Consider the following 23,467-nt stretch of genomic DNA (forward strand, 5'->3'; position numbering starts at 1 on the left):
GGTCGTTCCATGAGCTGGCGCAATTGAATTGAAGTTAATATGGGATTTTCAGCTCAAACAGCACATCATCTATTGTTTGGTTCAGGAAAAATGATGATCGCGTTCAATTGGACCCAGAATGTCAAAAACACTACTTGATGTAATAGCGAAGAATATTGTAGAAGATTGTACCATGATCAAAATTAATAAAGTTGGTGTTTTAACCATCTGAAGTATATCATGCAATACTGCTTGTATTTCTTCAACATAGCTTGGAGGTAACCACTGAGCGCATCATAGCCTCCTATGACGCTCAGCGAGCTGAGGCACATGTCGCATGCATATAAGTGACTGTACGGGAGTGCTGATCTAAGCCTAACTTTCAACAACTGAAAGAGTAATGAAAATGAGATTAAATCCAGATACAATCTTCTGCAATTATGTTCATAAGGGTATCAACTAGTGTATTTGTCATTCTGGGCTTATTTGAACGCGAACAATTAGTATACGGAACGAAACAGTGACAAAGGATCAATTTTCAATATATTTGAGACGAATATCCCATACAAACTTCCAATCGAATGCGCCAGCTGGTGAAGCAACCAATTGAGTTGAAATTTTGAGAGAGCGTTTTTCTTACCCTAAGGCTCATATCTAGGGGGTGCCCCGTTGAGTTTTACAACTTTTTTGTTTAAGGGCCAGTCTAACGAGTATGTTTAGCAGCCAGATTCTAAGTACTTTATAAATTAGGAAAAATATAAGCATCACAAGATATGCTTTCTCTCCCATGCTTTTTAAGTTGTTTGAAAACTGTCTTTTTAATAAACCTGGAGAAAAACTGTTGCTCTTCAGCGAAGTTCATCAAACACAACTAATAAAATCCAGGAAGAACACTCTGAGAAAATATTTCTTTGTGAATAGGGTACCGTTTTTATACAATCTTAAATAGCGGATTCCACAGAATTCATAGACAGGATTCACACATAATTGGGGTCTTAGAAGAACCAGTGTATTTTCTGCAGTTTTTACTATTTGTAATAACATGTTTTTGGTTGTCAAACATTCTGAGATTCAGCTGCATGATATATTTTTGTGAGAAGAAATATTAGACGAAATTTAGAGCTTCATTACAACAATAATAAAGCTATTGAATATATCATATCTGTTATCACAGGAAATCGTGGACATATCTCTGGATTTTAACATAATAGTTGGTGTCATTTTGCTTGAACACTAGTCAGTATAATTTTGATTGCATTCTGAGTATAATTCTATGAAATTCATCACTGCAATGATCATATTGTCTTGGGTACAATTTTTAAAGAATTCCCTGACAGTTTCGTCCCTTTATAGGAACCTGACAAGTTTATCTTCAGAATCCTTGTTTACACCATTTTTCATTTAAAAAAAATATGGAATAAAAATGACTTATTCGGACGAACTTATCAAACACTATTCAAAAAATTAAACTTCATAGTATTGTATGTTTTCTATCATGTTGACAAACTGAATGCAGGAAAAAAAGTATGGCGGTGAGTTTTCTGAAAAATTCAATTACAGTGTTAAAAATAATCTCTAAAATAAAAAATCGTGGGACCCCTTTTTGGGGTGAAATTGATCACTTGTCAATGCGATTATTATTAGTTTTTGAAACAACTCTACAAAATAAATATGAGTTCCCTGAATCTGCTTCCACCATTCTTAACAGTACAATATTTATGGGAATATAGAATAGTTAACTTTCAACAACTACGCGGAAAACTCCTAAATGTAGGCATTCACCAAAGGAATTCACTTATGTCTACAAGAAGTTCAATTATTTCAAGCGAATGAGTAAATTTGTACAATTTTGGATGACAAAATATGGTTTGAGGATATATTTTGAGTCTCTCAAACTTTCAGGGTGATACCATGTTCAAATCCTTGTCTATAACTAGAAGTTTATGGATGTTCGTCAAAACTACACCGTATACGATTCTGAAATTTTACATTATTTTCATAGAAATTACCATTTTTTAACGCAAACAACTTCAAAACACACAATTGGACAATAAGTACGACAAAAAAAGTTCATTCAATGCAGGTTACAATGATATTAGTGCTCCATTACGAAGAAATTAAATCGTATACGGTTATCAATTTCACCGTACTGATCAATTTCACCCGAATTTACGGTATGCTTAAATATTAAAAGCATATTATTTTTCTGCCGATTTCTTACATGCCAATATCAAGGAATTTCATCAACAAATATATTAAAATACAATTCTCAGACAGTTTATCTTGGAACGAATTTTAGAGTTTTGTTTAAGATCAATCAACAGTTCATGTATTTTAAATATAAGTGAACACTTAAGCTTTAACATGACATTTCTTTCGTGTTTTTAAAGATTAGTTCATACAGAAATTGCTAAAAATTTCAAAAATAAAACTTTCGAAATTTGTATGGTAAGTTTAACGTAAACTTGTTTCATAAGAAAAAAAAAGTTGAATTTTTACTTTGACTAGGGGCGCACAAATAGAGGTTCGTCAAGGGCGCCATGAGGCAACGCTACGGCTCTGCACGTATACTCGCCGACGTGCTGAAGAACCGTAGATTCTGCATCGTAGCGCTGCAGGAAGTGTGTTAGGAGCAGACTATGGACATGCCCTATCCTATATCAACTGCATTGATTCGCAGTAGACAGGATGTCCCGGGCCCGATCTATCTGACAAGCCAATCGGGCCCTCTGTCACCATAGAAGATGGTGTATCCATCCATGTCGATAGCCTGGTTAGAAGGAATCAATGGTCCAAACGTTTAGAGATAACCATACCATCTACCAGAGCTGCGGCAACACACACGAGCTGGGAACAGCTTTTATAGTGATGGGTGATATGCAGAGGCGCGTGATCGGGTGGTGGCCGATTAATGAGAGAGTGTGTGAGTTGAGGCTCAAAGGCCGGTGCTTCAACTACAATATGGCCATTCGTAAAACCTACTTCCAGCATAGCTATCCATACCGATACACCTTGAGTTTACTACAGCAGACAGAATCACAAATCGACCACGTTCTGATTGATCGACGGCATTTCTCTGACATTATCTGGTCCTGATGTGGACCAATCGTGGCGCTAACATCGACTCTGACCACTATCTAATGATGGTCAAACTGCGCCCAAAACACTCCGTAGTTAACAACGTACGGTACCGACGGCCGCTCCGGTATGACCTAGAGCAGCTTAAGAAACCGGATGTCGCAGCTGCATACTCGCAGCACCTTGAGGCTGCATTACCGGAAGAGGGTGAGCTGGATGAAGCCCCTCTTGAGGACTGCTGGAGTACAATAAAAGCAGCCACCAACAATGTAGCTGAGAGCAACGTCGGGTACGTGGGACGGAGTCGACGGAGTGATTGGTTCGACGAGGAATGTAGGCAGATTCTGAAGGAGAAGAATGCAGCGCGAGCGGTCATGCTGCAGCAAGGGACCCGGCAGAACGTGGAACATTATAGACGGAAACGGTAACAGCAGACCAGCCTCTTTCGGGAGAAAAAACGCCGCCTGGAGGAGACGGAGTGCGAGGAGATGGAACAGCTGTGCCGGTTTCAAGAAACGCGTAAGTTCCATCAGAAGCTCAACGCATCCCACAACTGCTTCGTGTCGCGTGCTGAGATGTGCAGGGATAAGGGTGGGAGCATTTTGACAGACAAGCGTGAGGTGATCAAAAGGTGGAAGCAGCACTTCGACGAACACCTGAATGTCACTGTGAGTACAGGCAATGAAGGAGGGGACAACGGAGTAAATGCCTTCGTCAGAAAAGTACTGCGGGCGGTGGAAACCAACCAGCCTCCACTTTGAGGGAGATGGGCCCGGATGGCCATTGGTCTGCAACGGCTGATAGGCACGATCTGGGAAACAAAACAGCCCCCGGAGGAGGGGAAGGAAGGGATTATATGCCTTATCTACAAGAAAGGTGACAAGTTAGATTGTGACAACTTTCGAGCGATCACCATTCTAAATGTGGCCTACGAAGTATTATCCCAGATCATCATCCGTCATCTATCAGTTATCAAGCCGGCTCTTTTGATTGCCGATCGACAACGAACCTGATTTTTACTGTACGGCAAATCCTCCAAAAGTGTCGTGAATACCAGTTCCCAGCGCATCACCTTTTCGTCGATTATAAGGAGGCATACGATAGTATCTACCGCGTAGAGTTAGGGAAAATCATGGACGAGAACAGCTTTCCCGGGAAACTCATGATACTGATAAAAGCGACGATGGAAGGATTGCAAAATTGTGAGAAGGTTTCAGGCGAACACTCCAGTTCGTTTGATCCTGCCGGAGACTACGACAAGATGATATTGCGCTAGGAGGTGTTATGCGGAGAGCCGAGTTTAACAGCCGGGGTACGATTTTTACGAGATCGAGTCAATTTGTTTGCTTCGCGGATGATATGGACATTGTCGGCTGAACATTTGAAAAGGTGGCAGACCTGTACACCCGCCTGAAACGCGAGGCAGCAAAAGTTGGACTGGTGGTAAATGTGACCAAGACAAAGTACATGCCAGCTGGTGGGGCTGAGCACGACAGGGCTCGCCTAGGTAGCAGTGTTACGATAGACGGGGATACGTTCAAGGTGGTCGACGAGTTCGTCTACCTTGGATCCTTGCTGACGGCTGACAATAATGTCAGCCGTGAAATACGGAGGCGCATCATCAGTGGACGTCGGACCTCTATGACCTCCACAAGAAGCTCAAGAAGCTCACAAAACGCTCATAAAGCTAGTTGTCCTCAACGGACATGAAACATGGACGATGCTCGAGGAGGACATGCAAGCACATGGAGTCTTCGAACGTCAGGTGCTTAAGACGATCTTCGGCGGTGTGCAGGAAAACGGTGTGTGGCGGCGCAGGATGAACCACGAGCTCGCCCAACTCTATGGCGAACCCAGTATCCAGAAGGTGGCCAAAGCTGGGAGGATACGATGGGCAGGGCATGCTGCAAGAACGCCGGACAGCAACCCTGTAAAGCTGGTATTCGCGTCGGATCCGGTTGGAGCAAGAAGGCGTGGAGCGCAGCGAGCTAGGTGATCGATTTGGAGAGCGTGGGCCAGAACTGAGGATGGAGGGATGTGATCACGAATTGAGTATTGTGGCGTGAAATTGTTGATTCAGTGTTATCTGTTTAGATATTAACTGAATAAATGAAAAAATCATCGACAAAGTTTTTTAGGAGATCAAGAGCTGACTACGGTGGTCGTTCAGATACGGAATTTCACAACCAGGCGGCGCTAGTTCGTTTTGCAATTATCTCAGGAGCATGACCATTTAGAAAGAAGGCATCTTCGGCAGAGTAAATCAACGGCTATCTTTACTTGAGCCATGAAATCCGAGATTGCCAGTTGGCACTAAACTTTCGATTTACAGACATCTCAGGAGCTTGACCACTTAGAAAGATGGCGTCTTTGCAAAGCTGTGCAGTAGCTCAAGAGCTATTTGTATTTGAGTCACGGAATTTATTTTTTTCCACCAGATGGCGCTAGAGTTTATAAAACTATTGCAAATATTTCAGAATGTTGACCACTTAGAAAGATGGCGCTAGTGGACATTTTCAAGTAAAGCTTAGACACCTGGTGGTAAACTTTTGAAACATTAAGCTCGAACAATAATAGCCCTTGATTTACTGAACACTTTGGCCATTTTGTAAGTAGATAAGTGGATCTTAAGGTATCCGCAAAATAAAAGTGTCCACTAACCGAGGAGTAAAGAATAACTCGCAATAACTTATGCATACCATATTTTGGAGTCATACCATAATTAGGTATTGTTCAGTTGTCAAAACCTCAATTTGGTATTACAGGTCGGACTCGATTATCCGGGATTCGATTATCCGGAATTTGTTTTTCGATGTTCTTGTTTTTCATTTTTTTGCATAAATCTGAGATAATTTTGTATTGCAATATATAATATGAACGGTTTTGCAGTTTTGAACGTATTTGAGAAAAGGAGGGTTTGAAAAAGTGTTTTTTTGTGTATGCTGATCAAGAATTGTTTTTTCTTGTAAAGACACCTACTGTTCCTAGAAATAATTTCTGGCTACGCCACCGCATCATATAAATAAAACAGCAAAAACAAGATAATACTTGAGTTGTTTTATCGCAGATTTCAATTTTTTTCTAAGTGATTCGATTATCCGGAGTGAAAAAAAAATCGATACTCCTGATAATCGAGTCCGATCAATCAATTTCAATATTAGACGAATTTTTAGAAGTAAAAGTTGTGCAGTGGCCTTCAACATAGAACACATTGTTGCACTAGAAGCTGTGCAAAACCCCGACGAAACTTATACCTGTTGGGAGAAGTCGTCTCTAATCCGATTAAACACATATTGAGAGCAGCGTTTGCGTAACGTCAGCTTCAATGTTGCAATATTTTATTTAAATTAATTTCTTTTCATTCATATTACAATTTAGTAGCTTACATGATAGTTTCACAATCGTCACTTCCAGAGACATTTACTCTCCAACCGATTCCTTCACACTACCTACCAATTAAAGAACAATTGAGTTACCGACTTGCAGATGGCAGTGTCGCCAGTTCCACTGAAATACTCTCTAAAAGCGATCGCAACAGTTCCAAAATACTATACTCTGGACAAATAGTGTATTCCTATAATGAGACGTGCAGAACCGTGTAAAAATAAAATTGCGATTACGACTGTTTTGAAAGGAGTGAAGTTTAGTGTACTAATATTTAGGAGATCTTTAGGTAACAAGTTTGAATAACATTTTACAACTACGAATTTTATGAAAGTTTTTAAAACGACAACCCAAGAGATGTGGTAGTAAATGGGAAACTCATGAGAATCTGGAAAGATGAAAAACATATCGTACGCATGAGTTCGAAGCATTATGTAAACGATCCATAGCTATGGCAGAGGCATTAAAAAAGCATCTCCATAGATGAAGTGTGGCAAAAGCAATGATTTAAAGAGTTTTAATTTCACCGAGATTGGTAGGGTACTAGAAGTGATTCGAAGTACATGTAGCCCTCTATATAATTTTGAACACTGAGCATTTATGTGCCCTTCCCATTCAAGAGTGTTTTGAAGCACAAATCCCAGAGTGGTAACATTGTCGACATATTCAATTTTGGAATTTTCAAATAATATAATAGGACGTTGGTTGACTTCTCTGTTTCTTGACAAGCTTTGGTTTTAGCAGTATTAATAGGTAAGAGATTACTCGTAGACCATTCCTAAACTCGTGATGGATCCTCATTTAATATAGCCGCCAATTCATCCGACGATAAAGCAGTAGATGTAATGTAAATTTGGACGTAATCTGCGAACAAATGAGTATGACAGTATATAGTTTTTAGTTTTAGTAGTAGTTGAGTTTTTATTTTTAGCATTTAGTTGAATAGAGAGTACTTTTACTGGTTAAGCACGAGTCCCAAATCGTACCCATTTATGAAAGACCTAGATTTTGAAACTTTGTTTTGTATCTTACCATTACAGAGCTTTTGATTGGAAACTTGTTTTAGGGTAAACTCAATAGAGTCGACTTTTGGTGCAGTTTATCGTATAAAAAAGGCATACATATTATAGGTTCATAGGAGAAGGTATCGAACGTGATTGTTTTATATTCTAGTTTGTTATGGCTATATCGGTCATGCGACTCAAAGCTAGACTCCCTGTAGGTAGCAAAGCTCAAAGCATTGAGCCAACCCTTTTCCAGTAGAGAAGCTAGGCAAAATACAGGACGCTTCGATGCTTACTGACTTTAAAATGGCTTGTTCAATTTTCACCACCTAATATAATTTAAATCTTGCCGCTCTATTTCTATCATTTGAAAAACTCTTCTACAGACTCCCTTTAGCTTTGAGTCGCATGACCGATATAGCCATAACAAAATAGAATATTATAGGTTTGACGTTATCTTTTTGGCTAATGAAGTTATCATTCATTCTGCTACAAGGCACTCGCATCATTTACCGTTTTGACTCATATTCCGAACACTTAAGGCCAACAGTAACTTCAAATTCATCTGATAGGCATACATTAGCCGGTATTTGTGAAAATTTTAACTTCTTCGTAAAGTCTAACTGTTAGCTGTTGGGTTTGATGATAAAATTGTAATTTTAAACTTGTTTAGTATTGTTTTTACCTAAAAGTATGAAACAACATTTTGATTCAAATGCCGAACACTGTGTTCATTCTGTCTCATATTCCGAATACCTTGATTCAAATTCCGAACAGCACGAATAAATCGTATTCGAATGAATAATTTCGCAAATAAATTCATCTGAGCTAGTTCTACTGGCCTTAAACTAGAGAATCACCACTACTCCCGCGTTATAAAATATATTGGCAGACGTTAAAATTGAATTGCGATTGACTGCCATATCGTGGTGATTTTATGATATATTTCAACGAAACATTTCAACCAAATCGCCATACAAAAACCGAGTGTTCGGATTATGAGTCTGTTCGGAATTTGAGACAAAACGGTAATTCAATCAAGCTTGATTTAATTTGATGTTTACTACTCAGTCGCCACAATCTGAAAATCTCATTCCAGGAACTCCCATCTATCCTCATCACGTTCCCATCGTCTACTCCTCAAACTATATTCTTTTATCTCTCGCATTGTGCTCACTGTCATTGCTGATTATGATGCTGCAGTTAATTAGATGACATTATTAAATTTGTCCTCACCGCAATTGTGCACATCTTACATCCTAGGAAATGCAGCAAAGCCAACGACTTCGGATCGGTTTGCACAGCAAAAATAAACTAATATTTAGCCTGGAAACGATTTACTGCATAAGGCACTCATATATTATAACGTAAGGGGTGGTCCATTAATTACGTAAGGGTTTATGGGGGGAGGGGGGTTGAAAATTTCTTACGTGTCATACAAATTATTTTTGGTTTTCATACAAAAAATCTTACCATGGGGGGAGGGGGGGGGGGTTGAAAAACCGCCAAAATTGTCTTACGTAATTAATGGACAGCCCCTAATGATACGCATGTGCTGTAATCTGAACTTTGAGCTCTTGGGGAGAAAAAGCTTCTTAAATCACTTTCGTAGGCGTGTCCAAAATGTATGCATGTCCAAATTTCCTTATACCTAGATTTTAAGCAGTCCCCTGCTGATTTAATACGCTTAAAAGCTGTTATTGTACACTATATTTGAAACAGGGCTGATATTCGGCATAAATGACGTGATACTACCATTATTTTTTTTGCTGTGTGAAGTTGATGTTATTCCTCCGATCGGTCAGAACTGTGGACGTTTCACTTTGAACCATCCAAACTCGGACTGTGCGCCACGGCCATGGACCTTTTATTTCCCAGGAAACGCTAATTGAAAACTGCAAATTGAATACCGAGGAAAACTGCTTTTAATTGGACTTGTGTGACTCACTACTCGCTAGCGGTAAGAAAAATAAGCAAATTCAAACTGGGGTTTTGTTTCGCTCATCTGCCGTTCACCAGGTGCAAAATTTATTCTCATTTTTTTTATTTTCGCTTATAATAGTGGACTTAATGGCTACGTGGTGGTTGCTTCTTGCTGTGTTGTTGGCACATAATTACACTAAAACTGGTTGACGATAGAAACTAACACTTAACTAAGAGGAAAAACTGTCATATTCTCAGCTGCGGTCTTCGGGATGGTTTTAGCGTCTGTACATGGCTTCTTCTTCGCGTTTCAGGGCCTGGACCAGGACGACTCCGAGGACGACGTTGGCGGTCTGCAAATGGATAGAAAAGAAATGATGGATGAGTTTCTTCCTCGGGGTATACGGAAAGAATAATGAATTTAAACTACACTGCAACATCAACACTTCTCTTGCGTGGCACATCAAACAACCCATTGCACAGTGGGCAAACACTGATCAAGGGCAGCAATTCCTTATCTCGTGTACCGGTTGAATAGTAATTTAGCCAATTTCTGGAAGGGAAGTATAATTTTCCAGAAACATCTTCTTCTTTTTGGCTTTACGTCCTCAGTGGGACAGAGCCTGCTTCTCAGTTTCGTGTTCAATGAGCACTTCGCATTGGTATATCGTGTGGCAGGTTCGATGAAACTCTGAAATGTTGGTGTCGAATTGCTGCTTTTGGTCAGTTTTAGCCCACTGTGGCATTGCCATGAAAACGTCTGACTCAAAACAAGCGCCTGACTGGCATGCTTTCTAAAGTAAGACAAAAACCGATCTTCAAAGCACTCTTACGATGCTTAGAAGTAGCATTCAGTGTTTCATCTCCCACATCGTTCGCCCCTCTAAGGAATTTAATTCCACAAATGCAACAAGTCCAATCGACCATGAGTGGGATAAACCGATGAATGCTTCCGGAGGGTTTTTTGCTCATTCCTTAAGAGTTTTACTTTGGTAGTAGACTTATGCAGCTGAGAAGAGGGGTTTTCCCCAGAAAATTGACTTCCGCACTTCATCATTGCAAGAAATGCGTGTGTCTGTGATGTCGGAGTTTGTTCCTCTCGAGAGAGCAGCGCAATTAGTTTAACATCATTTCGGAAAAAAATCGAACGCTTCGGGAGGGATGACTTCATTTCCTCTGAAGCCTAGTTTGAGGGAACGACTTCGAAAAGTAATTCGCCTCGAGGCGAGGTGGAGTGAATTTCAAACAGCTTGAGATCCATCGTTGGCTTCGTTACTTCTTAGAACAACATGTGGCGTCGAGAGGAAAATTTTCAATCTTGAACTCTCTGATGAGCAGGATGCCATTTTCTCATAGTAGAGTAGTCATGTTGTGAAAACAGGTCACTGGGTTGGTTCATCAAATAAGTGTCTCCTGTGACAACGCGTGGATTAGTCTAATTTAGTAATGGACGTTGATTGAATGTAATACAAATAATATCGAACAACAATTTCACCAGAATTTCACACCCCGATACTCAGTGGTCGGTTAAATCTTTCTATCCTCGATCATGCCTTATAGTATCGTTCCGGTTTTCGTCAACTGTTATAGATTTATACTAAATTCAGTCATCTACTTGTACCAAACGTATCCAAAGCGAATACATTTTTTTTATGGTTTCTGTCCAGCATTCTTGCAACAAGCCTATCTGAAAGCTTTGAAATCTGAACTTTTTGCGCCAAAAGATGCGCTTTAATATATCAAAAAACCATAGGAGGAGACCACATTAAATCAATAGTTAGCGGCTTAGGTGTCCGGTACTGGGGGATCTCCCCCTATCGCAAGAACCATCGGTTAATACTATTGAGAAGGAGCATCAAATCAGTACAGTGTTAGGTTGATACTTGATCCCTTAGTTGAGTATGTTTATACCTAATTGAAAAGTAACTCAAATCAGAAAAAAAAATGAAATTCTGTTGTTGTATCAATGATTGAGGCCTTAAATTAATGGGGTCCTATTAAAAATTATGAGATTGATCATTGATTTTTTTATTTGGGTAGATTTGATCCCTTTTTTACCATATGCACAGGAGAAAAGCAACATATTTTTTTCTGAAATACATTTTATCGTCTAAGAAGATGGGAATTACCAAATAAAATTTTATTGCACTACAAGTGTAATGCCTGTAAATAAGTTGAGAGTTCAAGTGTCCCAAGTCTATAACTTTCAAATCAAATCAAAATAAAAGGAAACATATCTAACATAACGAAATTTTATTTTTGGCTTTTGATTTTATTGGTTCTTTACATTCTCCGAAAAAAACCTAGGATGACCCGTTTTCCCGGATTACTCATTTTCCCGGAAAGTTATTCAATAATAAACAAAACAAATCGACACAAAAAAACAACTTTTTTATTAATTAACTCATTACGCGTGGTAAAGATGAGTGAAATAATGAAAAAAAAATACACGTGCTCGGCTGGGATTATAACCCAGGACTTTTGTATGCTAGACGAGCCCTTTACCAACTAAGCTACCGAGCCACTTGGTGACCCAATTTTGATTTGTTTAGTGTTGAAACTGTTTGCCTATCGTACCTACATCGCTTCCACAACAACTGTATTGATGAGGGAAGGCTATCAACGTGTTTAACAGTTATCCAATCCGCATGGTTACTAAATAATTAAAATCATTACCACGCGTAATGAGTTATTTAATTTAATAACCATGCGGATTTTATTACCGAATAGCCCAATATAAGCGTCAATTTATACAACTTTCAAAGGTATGAAGTGGGGATTTTTTTTATTTCCGTACGGTTTTGGGCCGAAAGGTCTCAGATTTTCATGAAACTTTTTCCACGAGCAGGGCTCATCAATATATGAATAAAAAAAAATTGAGAAAAATTCAGGGTCGCCTTTTTTCCTGGAAAACTCAGTTGGAAATTTTTTGTTTTCCCCTGACATTACTTACTTTGAAAAATCATAACTCAAGAACGAAGCATCGTAGAAACAAAGTTTTTTATGAAAATGAAAGCAAATTTTCTCAGGAATGAAAAAAAAATTAACTAAAAAAAGTTTTCCACAAAATTTTTCACCGTTGAGAAAATTCGTAAAGAAAAGCCGGAAAAACTATGCTCCAACTCGCGGAAAATTTTCAAAAAATATTTTTGAGAAGATTATTTTATAAGCCTTAATCGCTGAAATTTTTGAAACGTACTTTTTTTCGTTTTTGAGTTATGGCCAATTTTGTAAAAAAAAATTGCAAATGTGCCATTTTGAGCATTTTCTTTGAAAAATCATAACTCAAGAAAGAAGCATCGTAGAAACAAAGTTTTTTAATATTTTTGAGAACAGAATTTTATAAATTTCAATCACTGAAATTTTTAAGATATACTACTTTTGAATTCCTGCGTTTGGTCATAGTTTTGTGAAAAATGCCCAGATATCTCGTACAAGTCTTTTTGTTCGAAAATCATAACTGAAGATAAAAGCGCCACAGAAACATTTTTTTTTGTCAAATCGGAATCAAATTTTCTCAAAATTTTGAGATTTTTTTAAATGGAATAAGTTTTCCAGGACATTTTTCACCGTTAAGGAAAAAAAATAATGATAACCCGATTAGCTATTCCAGCTTACAAACAAAGTATGTTTGAAAAGAGCGATCAATAAGATCCAATCCTAAACATTTTTTAAATACGCTCATTTTTCGTTCCTAAAACATGATCAAATATTGCCAAATTTATACATTTATAAGCTTATGAAGCTTATTGTCAAATTAATAAGATTATAACAAAAAACTACTTAAGAACGAAACAGAATAGAAACAAAATATCATTCATTTATACCAAAAGACGAACGAAGCATTTTGCTAGTGAATTCTCAGATGCACATGAAAACCAAAAAAGTACAGCATGCTTTGTTCTTAATAATTAAAAGAAACAAAAATCTTCTGGTGTTAGCAACCTAAGACAATTTTCCCGGTTGAAAAAATAGATAGTAGAGCGGTTCCACGCCGTTTCGCAAACCCGATTATTTTTGTATTTTTTGAATCGCCTGAAAATTTGCATACAGATTCTTTATGACCAAAAATGCCATTATGCACTTTCAGACCGCCATTTTGAACCTCACCTTATTTTTGAGAAGGGCGTATCGGAAAATGCACGGCATATCTTTAAAAAACTGTAACTCGAAAACGGTTTGTCTGATCGATTTGAGATCTTCTACAAAGTTGTAGGTATTGCTTAGGACTATATGGAGAAAAATATGCACGGTAAAAAAAGTTACAGATTAGTTTTTATTTCAAAAACAAAATTTTAAAATCGATTTTCTCCAGAAACGCAGTTTTGATTTTTTTTATTTTTGGATATGTTTTAAGGGACAACTTATGTGGTTTATTGCATAATGTTTCAAAATGTAAGAATTATGGACAAAAAAGTTATGATTTTTTTTTTTAAATACAGGTTTTGAAAAAAATCGAAATAGAGGAAAACAATAATTTTTTATGTGATTATTTGAAAGTACAGAAAAATTGCAATCGAAAAGTACTTAAGTAAATTTTTTCTAGGTTGCATCAATTTCGAGATATATTCATATTTAGGGTCGATGTACCAATAGCCGCATAGCTAAGAACAAAAATTCGTATAAAATCGAAAAATAATGCTAGCGTCATTATTTTTACATCATCTGATAGCTTTTTATCTTGGTTTTGTGGTGAAAATATAAAACCGACGAAAATTCAAATGTTTGTATTTATTATCGCGTGTGCCACTATAGGAATACATGTGCCTATAGTAGCACTATTTCTAATTTCTGTTCCTATAGTAGCACTAGCATCACGGCGTCGGCAAAATACTAATCAAAACCGTATTTTTTCAAAACTTTTTTATTTTTCCTACAAAGTGTGGATCTTAAGCTTTCGTTTGATGTAAAAAAGTTATTAATTCATTAATTATTTCGTATAATAAAAAATAGTTTCTCTCAGTAGTGCTACTATAGGAACAATAAGTTTACTATAGGCTCAAGGGAGCTCAAATTTTAAGCAAACATATTTTTTTCGATCATTTTTTGAGCAAAATCAAGATGTAAATCAATGGTACTTAGATAAATAGGTCCTGACCTACATGTCAAAAAATGTTTTGAAAAGATTTATAGCAAAAACTAATGACAGATTTTTTAATAAAAAAAATTAAAATCGATTTTCTATGAAAATGCATCTGTGATTTTTATTATTTTTAGACATGTTTTAGGGGACAAATTATGTGATTTATTGCACAATGTTTCATAATGGAAGAATTATGGACAAAAAAGTTATAATTTTATAAAATATTACAAATTTTGAAAAAAAACGTGATAGAGGAAAACAATATTTTTTTATGTGTTTATTTGATAGTACAGAAAATGCATTGGAAGAGTACTTAAGTAAAATTTTTCTAGGTTGCATCAATTTCGAGATATACTCATACTTATATAAAATTTTCAAATAAAACAAGAAAAGTAGGCCTTTTACAAACATATTTCGTGTGTCTGCATTCCGGAAAATTTGATTTTGATTTCAACAACACAAACCAAGTCAAGTCAAGTACACAACATTGAAGACGGCTTTACAGTTGAGGTTGAAATACGCGTATCTGTCGAAGGATACAATAGAAGAATTAAAAGGAACAGTACTACTCATTTTTTGTATATTTACAGGCATTCTACTAAACAGGCTCCACAAGGGTTTTCATTACTTTTGCCTGTGTTAGTAGGTATGATGAACAAACACGTTTTTCCCATACCCATACAAAACTACACATTTATTCTTCAAGATGAAGTTCAAAGCCATCATTGGAATACTCAGCAAGCTACTTTGCATCCGTTTGTAATATACTATCGTCAAGATGGCAAAGTCAATCATTTAAGTTTTGTTGTAATTTCAGAAGATTTGCGCCACGATTCTGTATCTGTCAACTTATTTATATCTAAAATGATAGATTTTTTGCGATTGGATCACAAATTAACTATCAACAAGATATATTTTATGTCTGACGGAGCTGCATCACAGTATAAAAATAGGAAGAAGTTTTCAACTCTTTGGCAATTTAAAATCAAATATGATATAGAAGTTGAATGGCATTTTTTTGCAACATCACATGGAAAAAGGCCATGCGATGCCTTAGGAGGGACACTAAAACGTATGGCTACCAGAGCCAGTCTTGCCAAAGAACGTGAACATCCGATAAAAAATGCTAAGGAACTATATGATTGGGCTCAAAATCAGAAAGAAGAGCAGCTTACACAAATCTTCTTTTGTTATTCAACAACTGAGGAATATGATATCATTGCACAAGAACTTAATCAACTATTTTCAAATGCAAAAACAGTTCAAGGCACTCAGAAATATCACTCGTTTATCCCTATCTCTGAAACACAAATTGAAGTTAGACAATTTTCGAGCTGTGACGATAACAAGAAAGTAGTTGATATAATTAAGAAATAAAATTGCAGTAAAAAAAAACAAACTCTTTCTCCATGGTTGTATGATCTTGCCGCGATGAGAGGAATTTACCCATTAGCCGGACTTAGCCCTGGGGACCAAAGGTACACCGTTGTGATAGAATCACATTTTTAATGCCACGTTTAGATTTAGCGTGTATATCTCGGAAGTGATGCATCTCAGCTAAATTTTACGTGAGTATTTTTCGATAGAAATTTTTCATATTTAAAAATATATAGTTATTTTTCTGTACTCGAAAAAACGCACCAAAAATATCGTTTTACATAAATTCGTTTTATTTATTTTTTTTTAATAATTTATTTTTTATCCAAAAATTTTCGGTTTTGAGGCATTGTGCAAGAAATTACAAACAATATGCTGCAAAACATATCAAAAAATTAAAACATCAATTTTGCGGTTTTTAAGAACAATGAACTTCAAATTTTCATTTGAAAATTTCGTTTATATATTTTTTTACCATGCATACTTTTTTAAATACTTTAGTATATAGGTTTTGATCAAACAATAAACAATTCAGCTACGATTCACTCAATCAAAATAAAATATTTCCGGAATGGAGAAACACGAAATATGCTTGAAAAGGGCCAGTTTTACTTTTTTTAATTGAAAATTTTATATAAATATGAGTATATCTCGAAATTGATGCAACCTAGAAAAAATTTACTGAAGTACTTTTCGATTGCAATTTTTCTATACCTTCAAATAAACACATAAAAATTATTGTTTTCCTCTATTTCGATTTTTTTTTTTCAAGATCTGTAATTTTTTAAAAAATCATAACTTTTTTGTCCATAATTCTTCTATTTTGAAACATTGTACAATAAATCACATAAGTTGTCCCCTAAAACATATCCAATAATAAAAAAAATCAAAACTGCGTTTCTGGAGAAAATCGATTTTAAAATTTTGTTTTTGAAATAAAAAATAATCCGTAACTTTTTTTTACCGTGCATATTTTTCTCCATATAGTCCTAAGCAATACCTACAACTTTGTAGAAGATCTCAAATCGATCGGACATACCGTTTTCGAGTTACAGTTTTTTAAAGATTTGCCATGCATTTTCCGATACGCCCTTCTCAAAAATAAAGCGATGTTCAAAATGGCGGTCTGAAGGTGCAAAATGGCATTTTTGGTCATAAAGAATCTGTATGCAAATTTTCAGGCGATTCAAAAAATACAAAAATTAAATTTAAAAAAAAATCGTCATGTTCGGTGGAATTGCTCAGTATTAAGATGAAAATGTAAGTTATATACTGAATAATTGAATAAAAAAAAATAAAAAAAAAAATAATGTTAATCTTATTTGTGCCATAGAAAAGAAAGAATCCCTTTTCAGTGTAATCAAAAATTGAGGCAGTTTTTTTCAGTTTTTCTTAGCGGTGTAATTTTTCATGAAAAATATCATCCATTCCGACTCATACTTCATTAAAACCAATCCCATATCTTTTTTTCATATGTTTTAGAAAATTTGCAATTGCTTTGATAAAAAATCTTTGTTTTTCCGATGCTTCGATTGAAATATGGGTTTTCAAAGAAAAGGCTCATATGGTCATTTTCCACAAAATTGGCCATAACTCAGAAACGAAAAATTAGTAAATTTCAAAAATTTCAACGATTAAAGCTCAAACATATATTTTTGAAAGTTTACCACCAATTGGAACAAAATTTTTCCGGCTTTTCTTTACGAATTTTCTCAACGGTGGAAAATTTTGTGAAAAACTGTTTCCAGTTAATATTATTTTTATTCCTGAGAAAATTGCTTTCATTTTATAAAAAACTTTGTTTCTACGATGCTTCTTTCTTGAGTTATGATTTTTCAAAGAAAAGGCTCAAAATGGCACATATGCACATATATTACGAAATTGGCCATAACTCAAAAACGAAAAAAATAACATATCAGAAATTTCAGCGATTAAAGCTTATGAAATTATCTTCTCAAAAATATTTTTTTTGAAAATTTTCCATGAGTTGGAGCATAGTTTTTCTGGCTTTTCTTTACGAATATTCTCAACGGTAGAAAATTTTGTGGAAAACTTTTTCCAGCTAATATTTTTTTTATTCCTGAGAAAATTTGCTTTCATTTTTATAAAAAAAAACTTTGTTTCTACGATGCGTCGTTCTTGAGTTATGATTTTTTAAAGTAAGTAGTTTCAGAGGAAAACAAAAAAAAACCAACTGAGTTTTCCGGGAAAATAAGCGACTCTGAATTTTTCTCAATTTTTTTTATTCATATATTGATAAGCCCTGCCTGTGGAAAAAGTTTCATGAAAATCTGAGACCCTTCGGCTCACTTTGTACGGAAATAAAAAAAAATCCCCATATCATACAAAATATCACTTTTTTCATTGGAGAATAAATCAAAGTCAAAATTCTTAGAATCAAAGAATAAAAAACCCACTGTGGGGGAAACAAAGCCTGTAAAAATCAAAAGAGGTGCATGGAGCGCACGAATCTATGACATTTGGTCGAAAGATATTTGGTCGAATGACATTTAGTCGAATGACGTTCGGTCGAAAGTACATTTGGTCGAACGGACAATTCGTCGAATGTACATTTGGTCGAAAAGGTTTAGTTGCAACAGGAAGCATATGATATTTGGAAGAACCGACATTTCGTGGAAAGAATTGTGCTCGAATCTAAATACTATGGAAACAAAGTTTTACGCTTAGTCTGACTATCGTCGAGAGTAGTATTTTTTCGCTTATACAAGAATGGTCGAATAATTGAAAAAGTATCAGCCATTTTACCAACAATCTATATGCGATTAGCAAAATTTTGATATTCAATTTGATGGACGCTCTTCCAACGTATTAATCTACGTTTTGACGTTTCATGCTGCTTTCTCGTTCAGGTATGTTCTGAGTTTGAAGATAAGCTGATCTTATTTATTTTTTTATTTATTTAACACCGTCTTCAGCTTTGCTGTACAGACTGAATACCCCTTATCTTACTAATAAATTTGTCTCACAATATTCTTAAAACGATTTCTATCAATAGTAAAATCAAAAATATCTACATCATTTAAAAGATTAAAACATTTTTCGAGTGGATGATTTTGGCCGAAAACAGTACGGTGTCGACTTATCCTGATTAAAGAACGTTGACGTAAAAGACGCGCTGGGACAAAGAAATTCGCCTGTTGCAGAAGCTCTGGGCAGTCGATCCGGCTACTTATTACGTCATATGCGAACATCCTTTGAAGGTAAACTCTTCGATGGCGTAGTGACTCCAGCCCTATTAGTTGGCGCCGACTATCATACGCAGGCAGCACGATCGGGTTTGACCACGGTAATCTCCTCAGGGCATATCGGACGAAGCATCGTTGCACTCTTTCTATACGAGCGATTTGAGTTTCGTGGTAAGGAGCCCATACTTGAACAGCATATTCCAGGATGCTTCTTACGAGCGAGCAGTAAGCGGATTTTAAAGCATATGGATCACGGAATTCGGATGCGTTTCGTCGAATGAATCCTAGTACAGCAAAGGCCTTGGCAGTGGTCGCAGCAACGTGCTCGTTGAAATTCAACTTTTCGTCCATAACAACTCCAAGATCTTTAATAGATTTTACGCGGTCCAACAACGTTCCATTCGCGCTATAGTCGAATCTCATTTGCGCCCGCGATTTGGTGAAACTAATCACTTTACACTTTATCGCATTCATCTCCATACCGTTCAATACACACCAACTAGATACGGTGTCGATGTCTTGCTGTAGCGCGGCACAATCGATCGACGAGCTTATAATTCGATATATTTTCAAAGGCTTCAGGACATTTCGTCGAATGACATTTGGTCGAATGACGTTTGGTCGAATGACATTTGGTCGAAAGTACATTTGGTCGAATGGACATTTGGTCGAATGGCTTTGGAAAATTTATTTTGGTCGAATGATGTTAAGTTGAACGGAATCATTAGGTAAAATTGATGATTGTTTTCTAAGTTTTGCAAAGTTGATAAGATAACGTATTTTTTTGAATAATCTGAATTATTAACTATTGTTGTATGAATAATGGGACATTTTATGAAGTCTTATTTTTAAATTCAATACACCGTTTTATTTGTATTTTGAAGTTATGCCAAAATCTAGGATTTCAATGATTATTCAAATGTACTTTTTAGTAGTTTTTTTCCATTGACTGAAATCTCTAGCGATTTTTTTATTCTTTTAAAATATCATCATTCTTTGAAAAACTGCTCAACAAGTTATGTTATTACTCAACGATTCTTTATTTATTATTCTTTAGAATTATCATCGTTCTTTGTAATGAAGGTCAGCTCATCTGATGGAAACATTCGGAGGGAGTGCTTGGAATCTTTCTTTGAATTCCGGGTTTTGCAGCTCACGGACGTGAATAAGAATTTTGAATGCGGAAATCAGAACTCTACTTATGGTCAATTGACTGATTGTGACTTCCAGCTTAATAACATTCCTCAAGCAAATATATGGCTTTGCTGACAGTGCTGATGAGTTCGGGTGAATAACAGAGTTTGCAGTAGAAGCTTTGGATTATTAAAAATGAAAACTGTGCTGATTCTATGTATCGGTTAAAGGAAAACGAGTTGACTGAAGTGAAAAAAGTTGGCTTGTTTTCATTTAAGATCAGCTTATCTCGAATCTCAGAACATGCCTGAACAAAAAAGCAGTATGAATCATAAAAAAATGCAAGCGGTAGATTAATACCTTGGAAGAGCATCTATCAAATTGAATATCAAAGTTTTGCTAATCTCATATAGATTGTTGGAAAAAGGGCTGATACTTTTTCAATTATTCAATCTTTCTTGCATTAGTGACAAAATGCTACATATTATTTAGACTCGAGCACTATTCTTTCCACGAAATGTCGGTTCGACCAAATATTAATTGCTTTCTGTTCCAACTAAACCTTTTCGACCAAATGTCCATTCGACGAAATGTCCGTTCGACCAAATGTACTTTCGACCAAACGTCATTCGACTAAATGTCATTCGACCAAATGTCTTTCGACCAAATGTCATAGATTCATTTTCAAATCATCCGCATACATGAGACGATGTGAATTGATTCGATCGATTAAGTCATTGACGAAAATTATAAATATCAAGGGTCCCAGGTGGCTACCTTGTGGGACACCCGAAGGAGTTGGAAAACGCGTAGACTCAACAGACTTTAAATTAACATAAGCGGTTCTATCACGCAGGTACGATCTCAACCAGTTAATGAACCAATCAGGAAAACCTAGTCTATCGAGCTTTCTTAGGGTTAAGTCGTGCGGTACCTTGTCGAACGCTTTAGAAAAGTCCACGTAAATACTATCCACTTGGAAGCGTTTTTCCATACTGAAGTTCAGCGAACTAACATACGCCATCAAGTTGGTAGTAGTAGAGCGATTCTTCATGAAGCCATGCTGATACTGTGAAATTAGGGGCTTGGCAGCCGAATACATTCTGACGTGAATCAAGCGTTCGAAAGTCTTCGCTAAGCAGCAGAGGATCGAAATCGGTCGATAGTTCTCAATCTTGTGAAGGTTTCCAGCTTTATGTATCGGTGTAATTGCAGATCTTAAATCTTAAATTGAAACAAGTCAACTTTTGTCACCTCAGCCAACTGGTCTTCCCTTACGCGGTGCATAGAATTAGCACATTTTTCATTTTCATTAATCCAATGTCTGTACTGCAAACCCTGTTATTCGAGGTCATCAACATTGTCAGCAAAACCATATATTTGCTTGAGGAATGTTATTGAGCTGAAATTCACAATAAGCGAATTGGCCATAAGTAGAGTTACCGACACCCAACATTCACTTCGCCATAAAGGTTTTCTTTGGAGCATATTTTTCCTGCCGTTTTAATTCTGATTTCCGCATTCAAAAATCTTACCCATGACCCGGAATGCAAAGAAAGATCTCGAGCTCTCTCTCCGAATGCTCCCATCAGATTAGCTGATTTTCATTACGAAGAACGATGATATTTCAAAAGAATAATAAAAGAAGAACACATTATGTTCACATCGTTGAGTAGTAAATAACGTGTTGAGCAGTTTTTCAAAAAATGAGTACATTTTAAAAGAATAATAAATTCACTAGAGCTAAGTACAGTAATACCTCGATATAACGTAATCTCGATATAACGTAACCTCTTTATAACGTAACTCGATATAACGTAACTTTTACCTCGATATAACGTAACTTTTTTTTTGGCTCTCTTTCATTTTTCCATTTTTTATTAAAACATGAATTATAAAGTACAATAAACATTCTTCAAGATTCAAACACCAACCAATACTAAATCAGAGCAATGTAAGTACTGAATACAGTCATAAATGGATGTCGAGTGAGATATATGCTCAGTGTGAAAACCAACATTTTGTCATTGCTGTACAATTTATACAAATGTACAGCAATGACAAAATCATTCTTCTTTAATTTTGTTGCATTTACGCTCCCATTGGAACCAAGCCTGCTACTTATGTCAATTTTCTATGTAAATTTCGATAATTATTGATTTAGACTTTGCATTCAAAATAAACTAGATCAAACTCGGATTAGACTTGTGTGTTGACGGGCCACGCTGCAATCGCCAATCCATTTAACGTATATTTGATAATATTGTTTTTTTTTTATTAAATGCCTAAGGAAATATTAAGCTAGTGCTTTAGAAGTTCCTACAGATATTCTTTAAATGATTTCTCAAAAAAAAAAAAGATGTTTCTCCTGGAATTTCGTCACGGATTTTAACTAGAGTCATTCCGAGGATGCCTCCAGAGATTTCTCCAATAATTTCTCCATGGACTCATCTTTAACCCTTTTGATAGTCATGTATCAAACTTGAAACTTTTTTTTATAATTCCGATAGGGATCCCCAAAAATTCCACTAGTTACCCCTCCTGATATTCATGTATAAATACTTCTGAGATTTTCTTCAGAAATGATTCCAGGGATTCTACCAGATGTTTTTTTTAATGCGATTTCAGGGATTCCTTCAAGAGTTTTTAGGGACATTTGATCAGTACTGACTCCCGTCTAAAGGATTCCTGGAGGAATTTCATCACAAAAATCTCATTGAATGAATGGTTCAAATATTTCTCCAGGAATTTATCTAGAATATGTCCAAGGTATTGTGGATTCTAGGATTTTTTAATTCAAGGATTATAAATTTCTCCAATAGTTTTTTAATATATCTATAAAATCTACTGTGTCTTTGATCAAGAATTTCAACTAATAATTTCTCAAATATATAAAGTGGTTTCAACTATGAATTCTTTAAATATGTCACCTACGATACTTTTTTTTCTCCTGAGTCTAGAGATTCATAAATTATTCCAGTAATTTTTCATCAATTTTTCCAGCGGCCCTTTCAAAGGACAACCCAATAATATGCTTGGAATGCTTTAGAAGTTACTCCAAATAATTGTATAGGTATAAAAACCTGAAAAACAATCTTCTCGAAATATCTCCAGCAATTTCATTATGAGTTTCTACAGATTTTTTCCAAATATTCATGCAAGAACTATTCTATGTACCACTTAAGTTTCTTCAAGTGTTCTATGTGGAACGAAATACTTCATTGATTCTATCAGGAATTTCCTAAGAAAGATCTCTGTTTTCTTGGTTCTCTAAGTAATTCTTAAAGTATCCGTTCAGG

The 23,467-nt window shown here is 35.9% G+C and overlaps 1 protein-coding gene across 1 annotated transcript in view; it reads right to left on the bottom strand.

The window, feature by feature from the left end:
- Positions 1-9,430: 9,430 nt before the first annotated feature.
- Positions 9,431-23,467, bottom strand: part of LOC5567476 (tetraspanin-2A) — a 213,543-nt gene continuing 199,506 nt past the window's right edge. Inside the window, exon 5 of the mRNA XM_001657431.2 lies at positions 9,431-9,721. Coding sequence (XP_001657481.2) covers positions 9,647-9,721 — 75 coding nt within the window. The 3' untranslated portion in view covers positions 9,431-9,646. The remainder of the gene's footprint in view (positions 9,722-23,467) is intronic.

Source organism: Aedes aegypti, chromosome 3, assembly GCF_002204515.2.
Source record: "Aedes aegypti strain LVP_AGWG chromosome 3, AaegL5.0 Primary Assembly, whole genome shotgun sequence".
Taxonomy (NCBI): Eukaryota; Metazoa; Arthropoda; class Insecta; order Diptera; family Culicidae; genus Aedes; species Aedes aegypti.